This window comes from Tupaia chinensis, unplaced genomic scaffold (genome assembly GCF_000334495.1).
Source record: "Tupaia chinensis unplaced genomic scaffold, TupChi_1.0 Scaffold144119_1, whole genome shotgun sequence".
NCBI classification, from domain to species: domain Eukaryota; kingdom Metazoa; phylum Chordata; class Mammalia; order Scandentia; family Tupaiidae; genus Tupaia; species Tupaia belangeri.
The window spans coordinates 603,340-613,217 of NW_006203974.1; the positions used below are offsets into that span (position 1 = coordinate 603,340).

Sequence of the window (9,878 nt, forward strand, 5' to 3'; positions counted from 1 at the left end):
GGGCGGGCCACGTGAAGGTTTACGGCTGCCCGCCTGCCTTCCCCAGGGCAGAGTTCTCACCAGGGCCGCGACCAGGCCTCACCTCCCCACCAGCCGACCCAGCTCAGCGGCCTGAGGTCCACTGAGGATTTCCTTAGGTCCCGACTCTTCTCAGATGATCTAAGTAGTGCTGATTGAGAAGTTAACTCCCGTGTGTAACTTGACCTTCCTGGAGGCTCAGTTCAGACTCAAGCATTTCACTCCAGCGCTCTCCTGTCACAAACACGTCCCAATGTAGCTGGTGTGTCGTCCGTGTCACACACAGTGCCGGGAGGGCCGACGTGCACAGCCCTTCCTCCAGGAGCACGTCTGGGGTCTGCAAGGAGCGACCAGACACGTGGTGACAACCTGGTGACAGGACGGCCGCGGCACAGAGCTGGGGGAGGTCTCCATGTGGGCCGAAGTGGGCCAGAGTCTGAGAGAGCTGCAGGGAAGGGCCTAGCTGCCTCTGCCCTCTGCCCTCAGCCCTCAGCCCTCAGCCCGCAGCCCGCAGCCCGCAGCCCGCAGACCACAGCCTGCAGACCTCAGCCCTCAGCCCGCAGCCTTCAGCCAGGGCCTCCTGAGCAGCGGCTGAGCCTGGCTGCATGCGGAGTTTCTGCAGCCTGAAATGGGAAAGCACAGGATTCTGACCTCGGTGTCGCAGGCCCTTTTAGCAGTAGCACGTGGCGATCTGGTATGTGGTTGTACCACTACTGCCGCCATGGGAGTGCCACGCCACAGAGCCTCAGGGAAGTCCTGGCTGGGCATGCCCACAGCACTTTGCTGGGTGTCCGCCCCATTCTCATCACCCTTGAGGCAGGGAGTGTCACCAGTCCCTGCATTTACAGGAGGAAATAGACTTAGCAGCGAGGCAGAATGGACGGCCATCCCAGGCCACCCCCCAGTTCCACCCCACCTCTGGCAGACTCCTTCCTGGCCCTCCTCTAGCCCAACCTGGCTTTAACTACCACTGCTCTGTCTCCCAGGTAAAACCCAACCTCTGGGACCTGACGGCCAGCCCCTTTCTGGACCATGGCTGCTGGCACACCTGGCACAGGCACCTGTCACGAGCTGGACCTCAGCAGCCTTCACCCACCAGCGACAGACACCAAGCACACTCGGGCCACACACGGCAGGTCCCTGACAGCTGTAGCCCTTGCCCACTTGTGTGGGCTGCAACCTCGCCCTGACTTACTGCCGGGTCGTCCCTGGCAGAACACGTCAGTGACCGTCAAACACAGCGAAACCCGAGTTCAGGACCCTGGGTGTCATGTGGCCACTCTGACGCCCATCCGTCTCAGAGTCCCCTGCAGTCACAGAGGCTGCAGTGCAGCAGCCTGTGATGGTGCAGACTGGCCTGCCCGTCACCTGCTGAGACCAGGAGATGACGCAAGGCGGAGCTCGTGCAGGGCTGTCTCCACACAGCTAGGACGCCCGTGAGCACATCGGAGTCAGACCTCTTTCCTTCCCAGAGCACGCTCCTCACACGGTCCCACTGCATCCGTGTTCCGCAGTGACTCACGAGAACCGCATGTGCAAATGTACCTACACGTGAGCAGCACTTGGTGAGCGAGTGCAGTGGCACGTCGCATTGGGCGACACTCCCAGCGTGTCACATGTGACAACAGCTGTCTAGCGTGTCCTCGAGCTGGTGCTGGCGCCTATCTGCTTGTCTGCGAAGCTGCCGTAGGTAAGAATCCATCACAGCAGCTCGGAGACATCCTCCCGCCAGTGGAAGCGAGCTGAGACCAGGAGGCCTTTCCTCCAGTGCGCTTCCTGATTTCTGTTCGCAGACACGCAAATAGGCCATAGGGCTGTGACCTGCCTGCCTGCCTTCCCCTGGGGTCCGTGTCTGCCTGCTTGCCTGCCTGCCTTCCCCTGGGGTCTGTGTCTGCCTGCTTGCCTGCCTGCCTTCCCCTGGGGTCTGTGTCTGCCTGCTTGCCTGCCTGCCGGCCCCTGGGGTCCATGCCTGCCTGCCTTACCCTGGGGGTCCATGCCTGTCTGCCTGCAGGCCCAGTGGCTGCGGTGTCCGTGCAGGGCCAGGCCTGCCTGCCAGCTGCCAGAGCACAGGCTCCCATCTACAGACGCATCCTCCGACCACCCCACAGGGACACGTTTCAGGGAAACTTAAGGAGGGCCAACCAGAAGGAGGCAGGGATGGCTCCCTGTGTCCAGGCCTGTGACCAGGCCAGAAGTGCTTGAGGAAGGTGTGAAATGGGCCATCCACTCCCTGAACATGATTTCCAGGGACCTTCTGCGTGCGTGCAGTCCTTCCGCTCGGTGTGCTGGCATACGCTATCGGGCAGAACGTCCTGTCCCATCGGATGTGACAAGCTACGGAACAAAGCACTGACCAGTGGCCCTTACCAACGGCCAGTCCCTGGCTGCAGGGGGAGGCACCCAGCGTGCAGCTTGATGGCTCTGATGGGCCCAGAGGAAACATGATGGGTCCCAGGTCACGCCTTCCCAGCTGGCTGCACGACACGCCAGGCCCTGGCTGCAGAGCACGCCTGTTGGAGAGCCACCTTCGCCCCCCCCCCGCCCCTGGTTCTGAACAAGGATAAGCCGCACCTGGAGGATAAGAACAGCCAGGTTCGCACATGCGACGAGTCTGACCTCCGACCTCAGCTCCTGGGACAGGCACCTCAAGCAGAAACAACAACCGTGAGTGCGTGGCTGGGAAGGCCAGGGGCCGCAGGCCTGATCCGAACCGGAGCAGAAGGGACAACGGGCACCTGCACGCCTGCCGCCACCCGGGCCCTCTCGGGGCCGCGCCTTGCAGGGAGCTGTGGAATTTGGAAGTGTAGGCCAGCGCAGAAGAGGACGCTCCTTGTTTGTGGAATACTTCTGTCACTGGCGTGCTGTGCTCAGGGTCACCAGGGAGGGCGAGGAAAACAAAAAGGCCCTGCTGTGGCCCGTAGCCTCGCTATGGCAGCAATTCTGCATCTATGAGCGGCATGTGGCCGCCCGCCAGGCTGCCCGCAGAGCTCTCTTGGAACTTCCTCACGAACGAATCTCATCAACCCACCAGCTCGCACGAATGCCTCCTTTGTGTGCATGGGACACGCAGTTTTTATCTGCTTTAAATAGCTCACCCTTGGGGCCCTCCCATGGCAGGGAAGGGTCACGGGAGAGTCACCGTGTGCTCTGGGGCATTGGGTGGGGTCTGAACCTGCTCCCCTGGCCTGGCCACGCACGTCCGTGACCACTGAGGCTGCACTTAGAAGGCTTGAGTTCTGTATCACACAAGGGCGGCGACCGCCCACAGCACCAGGGTGGAGATATGAGCTTGAAGAAAGCGCCAGCCCGCAGACAGCTGTCCACGTGGTGCACCTGGGGGCTCTCGAGGTCACCCTGTGCCAACAAGGAATAGCCCCCGGGTGGTCGAACGACCCTCAGGAAAGCAGCCTTACAGGAAATGCCGGGAATCGCCCTGGTGGGGTGTAAGTGCCTGTGATCGCTCTGTCGGGGTGCTCTGGGCAGCTCTGCACCGCAGGAGCTCGGTCCATACCAGCTGTCGTAAACCGAATTTAGACCCCTCCACCGAAGGTCTAGAGCCAAACAGAGCTGGCTGAGCCCTCGACTCCGCCACCTCCCTGTGCCCTTGGACACGGAACGGGTCTCCCCGAGGCCTGGCTGCCCACCTGCCAAGTTACCAGCTGGTCAGGCTCCCCCCAGCCCTGCCCTGACGAGCGTGTGCAGTGCACGCCGGGGAGCACCCCCACTTCTGGGCGAGGAAGCGCTCGGTAAGGATCGTGCTGCTGTTGCTGCAGTTATGGCGTTCACAGAGCCAGCCTGGGGGCCCTGGGGCCGGGAGTAAGGTCCTGCACGGTTTCTGCCACCCACCACTCCCTATTTATCCACCACCTACCACCACCCACCCCATCACCCACTGTTTATCCACCCACCTTCCACCACCCACCCACCCCATCACCCACTGTTTATCCACCCCCATCCCCACTGCCCACCCACCACTCACTCCCATCTCCCTGCCCACCCATCCATTCAGCCCATGCTCAGCTAGTGCAGACTGGGGGTACTTTATCCTAAAGGTGTGAGGGTCCCCTGTGGGGCTTAAGCCTGGAGACCAGCAAGAGGCTCCTGGGCCACGCTGGCATGGCCCAGAGGACAGTGACCCAGTCAGGGCCACACTGATGGAAGTGGGGGACGCGCGGGCCCCAGAGCTGTTTATAAAGATGATTTCCAAGATCTGGCTGTGGTGAAGCTTTGGGGGTTGCAGAGGAGAGGGGTCTAAGCAGCTTCAGATATGTGCCCCCAGGAACTTGCCAAAAATACAGTTCTCGTCCCTCCCCTCTTCCCCCTTCTCCCCCAGGGCCCCTGTATGGACCCAGCAGTCCCCTGGGTGACTCTGACCCTGAGCACCTCAGGTTGGGGAACCACGGTCCTCCCATGCAGCCTGTGCACACCTAACAGACGGGACCCTAAAGGCCACAGCAGTGGGGGCCGATCTCGGCTGCACATGCTGAGTCTGGGCGCCTTCAAAGTCCACCAGCGCCAGGCCCACCCCAGATCACTAAGCAGAGCCTCCTGGGCAGGACGAGGGTGGGGCACTGAAGCCCCGGCAGAGGGTGACCCAGAGCCATTCCTGGTCATCCGGGAGCCCCTCCATGTGGTTCATGGCCAAGTTACCCACGCGAACGTGCATCTGCCCTCACAGTGCATGTGTCTGCTGCTTCTTTAAAAACCGAACTTCAGAAGCTTCTCATTTACTGTTTCATCCCCCCCTTCCAGTTCTAAAGTTTGATTGGTAAGTAATCAAATAAAAAGTGTTTGGGAAGAATTCCCAATGGGAGACCTGCCTGAATCCCACGAGGTCCGTGGAGCAGACCCTATATTACCCCTGGGAGCAGCCAGACCCCGGAAGCTTCCAGTCACCCCGGCATGGCCAGAAACAGGTCAGACCGGGGCTCTGCCCCGGGGAGAGGAGAGCAGTGTCCACGGCAGGGTGGGACGCTGCACCTGTCTCAGCTCCCTGGAGACCCTGCTTCCTGAGCACTGGCATCGCCACCCCCTACCCACCACTGCTCTGAGTTAGAGAGGGAGGTGCTGAAAGCGAGTTCCCGTCCTCAGTCTCCCTGGAGGCCGGCCCTTGCCCGGGCCACCTTGCCAGGGCATCGCCCACCTGGGAGCAGGCAAAGGGCATCCCAAAGTGTGCTGACGTGCCCCCCTAGCTCGAGCACGGCGCCAAGTGTTACCTTGGCACCCAGACGCTCACCTGCTTTCTAACACTACTCAAGGACCACCACGGTCCTCCCTGGCCAGAGAAGGCTGCCTGGAGCCCGGAGGCCCTCACACTGCATTTGGCAGGGAGGGGTAACCTGGTGCTTGCGAAGTGCGAGGCCCCTGGCCCCACTCAGCCGGCGCTGCAGTAAGCGGGCTATTCTTAGGTTCCTCCACAGGGACAGTCGCGATCTGTGTGCAGCAGCCGCTGGCCCTGGAGGCCGCAGGAACAATGGGGTCGAATGTCCGTGGGGCGGCCGTGCAGTCAGGGGCTCCTCACACAATGTCTGCTTGTCAGAACGGCAGTCGGCCGCGAGGAGCTGCCGCGCGGTGCCAGCGCGGTGCCAGCCAGGGCCAGCCACCGCTGTTTTTAAGGGTAAAAGGACTTAAAAGCTCTCCAAGTGAGGGGGTACTCAGTGAGACCCTTACAGACTTCTCGGTGAGCAAGCAAGGTGCACGGGCTAGGAGGAGGCGAGGCAGGACTTCGGTAAGGGGCCGCGGCGGTGCTCTGGGACACCATCGTAGCGCGGCCTCGGTACCTCCCCACGACCTGGTCACCGCCTCACTCCTCACGGATGTGCGTTGCCGTGTGCTGACCTCGTGCGAATTTGCTTGCCTCTGGGAAGCATTTTGAGGTGCGCACCGAGGTCAGATCACCTGACATCGCTCACCTCTCCCAGGGCATCCGATTGAGCAAGGTGAGCAGTCCTGTCTTCACCGGGCAGGGGTAGACGCGTGAACTTGACCTCGCAGAGCATGATCACAAGTGGGAAGCCTACATGTCTACGTCGTGGACACAAGTGTGAGAAGTCACAGTGTGGGCGGTTTCCTTCCACCTCCCGGCTGTTCTCCATGTTGTCGCAGTCAACCTGGCGTGACGTCCCGGGAGTCCCGGTCATGCGGTACCTAAAGCTGTAACTGGACGCCTTAGTCGCCCAGGGCTCCGGCCAGGCACCATGGGGCCCAAGCCAGTGTCGTGCACGCAGCGGGGCTGCCGTGGGCCGCAAGATCCCACCTGAGCAGGGGCTCTGCAAGCCCCCATGCGGTGCAGGCTGCCGTCGCAGGGACTGGCCTTTCTGTGCAGCTCGTGTCCGCACGGGTAAATGTCCCACTCGCAGTCGGGGTGTGAGTACTCAGGTTCCCAAGTGCTTCCCGGGCGGGCCCGGGGTCGGGTGGGGGAGCGTGCAGGGTGTGTGGGAGTCAGGCTGCCTTGAGAGAGCCCAGATGCCGGGGCGAGCCGTCACCGCTGCCCTGCTCAGTGTGGAGCCCTACTGGGTCTTCCCTCGCGGCTCTACACACACCGTGGAATCCCTGTGTCTGCACCTCTGGGCCCACCCGCTTCCCTGCAGGACATGCCAGCCCCGCTTCCCCCAGGACACACGTCTGCCCGCTGACTACCCCGCCATTCCCGAAGGCAGCGCACTCGGCTGGTTTACACGGCCAAGCCACCCGGCTCCAGAGCCCGAGCATTCCCAGGGCCTGCCCTAGGACAGGTTCTGTCCCACGTGCCCCTGCAGGTGCTCGGGGACCCAGTGTGGCGTAGCCCACAGGAGGGGCAGCTGGTGGGGGCCTCACCAGTGAGGAGGCCCACGGCCTGCTCACTTCCACCCTGGGCCGCTCTCCGGGCTGTCCGCATGCCCCTGCTGGTCACTCAGCAGCCTCATCCTGGGCGTACGGCCACCACGCCTGTCACCCACACTGTCCTCCGAGACCCCAGGGCGGACATGGGCTAGGGCATGCTCAGGGCCCCCGGGCTTGCCCACGTCAATGGGCCTGAGACTGAGCTCATCTCAGATTGCCCTCCAAGCTTCGACCCGCCCTGACCTCCACTCTCTGCCCTGGCGTCCAGCGTCCACCCTCTGGGCCACCAGCGTCTGCTTCCTTTGCCAGACTCCTGAGTCTGGGGCCTGTCACGCCATCCTCCTGGCACCCAGAACCAGCTTGCAGGCCACTGTCCCTAGCGGGCCCTCCTGATCTTCACGGCAGGTGCTGGGTCCCTGCCTCGGTCCCTCCATGGAGGCCCCTTTCTGGGGGCTGCTGTCAGCTCCACCTGACTGGGACCTGCCCTGCCCAGCTCCCTCTTCAGCCAGGAGGACCGGCAGGCCCACCCTCTCATCCAGCGAGAGGCCCCTCCCCAGTTCCCATAACCACCTGATGGGTAATAACGTTAGGTCTTAAGTACTAGAAGAAAATGAACTTCATTTTGAGAGGAGAAAAATAAACAAATAAACCTCTTCACTTAAGAAAGGCCATATTAGAACCAGCAGATGGCATAATGGTTACATCACTGGAGTCTCACGTAGTTGACCACGGTTCAAGTCCCAGACCCAGCAACTTAAAATTCATGCTGGGCATGTGTTCTTGTGTGCTCAAAATCCCGAGAGGAGAATGGAAGAGAAGGGACTGTGGAGTGGTCATCCCCCCAGGGGGTGATTTCTCACTTTCTGACTCTTTGGTGAGCACACATGCCCTATAGCAGAAATCTCTCAAAAAAACTTTTTTTAAAAAGACCATTTTTTTGGGAGAGGTTTTTGCTATAGGGCGCGTGCACTCGCCAGACAGACAGAGAGAGACAGAGAGACAAAAACCGAGAAATCACCCCCGAGAGGGGATGGCCACGCCGCAATCCCTTCTCCTCCATTCTCCTCTTGGGATCTTGGGCACGCACGCACACGCACCCGGCGTGAGTTTTAAGCCGCCGGGTCCAGGATGCGAACCACGGTCGACTACATGGGAGTCCAGCGACATAGCCATTACGCTAACTGCTGGTTCCCTAAAAAGACCATTATTCTTTTCAAATAGATTTACGTCTAGGAAATGGACATGTTTGTTCCCTCAATAACCATCATTATGATGATTAGAAGGTTTTGGTTTATTGTATGCTGTGCGTGTGTGGATGTGTGTGCGTGTGTGCCTGTATGAAAATATGTGTGAGACGCCCCATGTGGCAGCAGATCTAGCTCTCGAGGTACGGGGACGGCTGTGATCTTGACGGCCCTCTGTCAGACCACAGAGGTGGTCTCCGAAGTAAGTGGCCTGCGTGTCCGGGGCGACTGCTTGTTCTTTGCCATTAGGAAAGGGACACGGCGCAGGTTAGAGAGGGCTGGTGACGTGGTGAACTGACAGAGTGTGGACGGCGGGCCCCGCCCCACGTCCCTACGTGCCCTGCGAATATTACATTAGCGCCGACGGATGGCTGAATTAACTGACCCGTCTTGGCGGTGGCTGTCTGAATCAGATCAGGCTGCTGGACACTTGCCGGCAGGCCTGCTGTGGAGGCGCCCGCACCGCACGCCGGCCTCCGCAGTCCTGGAGACCCTCCAGGTGAGCCTGTTAGCAGCAGTGCTGGGTCACGGGGATAACTCAGACGATCTGCACGTGCCACCTTGTAGCACAGCCATCTCCAGAGTTCAGATGTCACTACTGAGTTTGGGCTGTTTCAGAGACCTGGTATGGGCCGCACCTGGTGTTGGCCAAGAGACCTATGGCTGTGCGAAGCCTGGCACTGGGGCCCAGCAGCGCAACTCCGGCCACTCGCACCAGTCCGTGACGACGGGCAGATGGACGAAATGCAGCCCAGCAAGTGCTGTCCAGCAGAGCAAAGGACGGGCCGCTGGCTGGCTGCAGCAGGGTGGCTCCAGGACCCCCACGCCAAGGGAAAGGGGCCATCATAGACAACCAGATTGTATAGCGAACTCCCCCCTGCCCCAGCCCTTCAGCAAAACCACAGAGGGAAATGCAAATTAGAGGTCACCAGGGGCTGGAGGCCAGCGGGTATGGAGGCTAGTGCTCAGGGCTCCGGGGGCTGGAGGCGGGAGGGTGGGATGGAGGCTAGTGCTCAGGGCTCCGGGGGCTGGAGGGGGGAGGGGGGGATGGAGGCTAGTCGGGGGCTGGAGGCGGGAGGGTGGGATGGAGGCTAGTGCTCAGGGCTCCAGGGGCTGGAGGCGGGAAGGTGGGAGGGATGGAGGATAGTGCTCAGGGCTCCAAGTTTTTTTCCTTCCTATTTTTTAAGTTTTAGTTTTTGCTCAAGGAAGTCTGTTCTTGCTGCAGAGAGACAGAGAGAGGGAAAAAGAGAGAGGGGGAAAGGAGAACTCATCCCCTAGGAGGGTGGCCACGCTGCAATCCCTTCTCCTCCACTCCCCTCAGGAATTTGGGCACGCATGCCCCCAGGACCACAACTCCAACTGTGCAGATGCCGCCGTGTAAGATCCAGCCCTCCCAGCACCACGCGCCAGCGGGCCGGGCTTCCCGTCTTCGGACTGTGAGTAGGAGCACGCGCTAACATCAGGTCATGAGGGCTGCACAACTCCATGAGCACACTAGGCACCACGAGTCTGTGGCTGAAAACTGCCACACTTGTGTAAAAGTGCTGTCGTGGTAAAGCCATTATGAAACAAAAGCAGCCACGGAAGCTTTAACTCACTGTTGTGCAGTGCAGCCTTTCCACAAGGCAGAGAAGGAGCCAGCAGGTTTCTCAGCCAGCGGGGAGCAGGGGTGTCCTTGGTGTCTCACTGCCGCGCTCGCAGGCTCGCTGGTGCGGGTCAGCACGTACCATCGACACCCCCGGAAGCAGTGAGAGCTCGTCTCCTGACACGAATCTCGCACAGAAGTCGGTTCTG

General features: G+C 61.0%; 1 protein-coding gene across 1 annotated transcript in view; it reads right to left on the bottom strand.

Annotated features, from left to right (window-relative positions):
• Window positions 1-6,128, bottom strand: part of MBP (myelin basic protein) — a gene marked incomplete in the record, with an annotated part of 48,955 nt that extends 42,827 nt beyond the window's left edge. Inside the window, 2 exon segments of the mRNA XM_014583165.2 lie at window positions 2,590-2,662; window positions 5,931-6,128. Coding sequence (XP_014438651.2) covers window positions 2,590-2,662; window positions 5,931-6,113 — 256 coding nt within the window.
• Window positions 6,129-9,878: the final 3,750 nt, after the last annotated feature.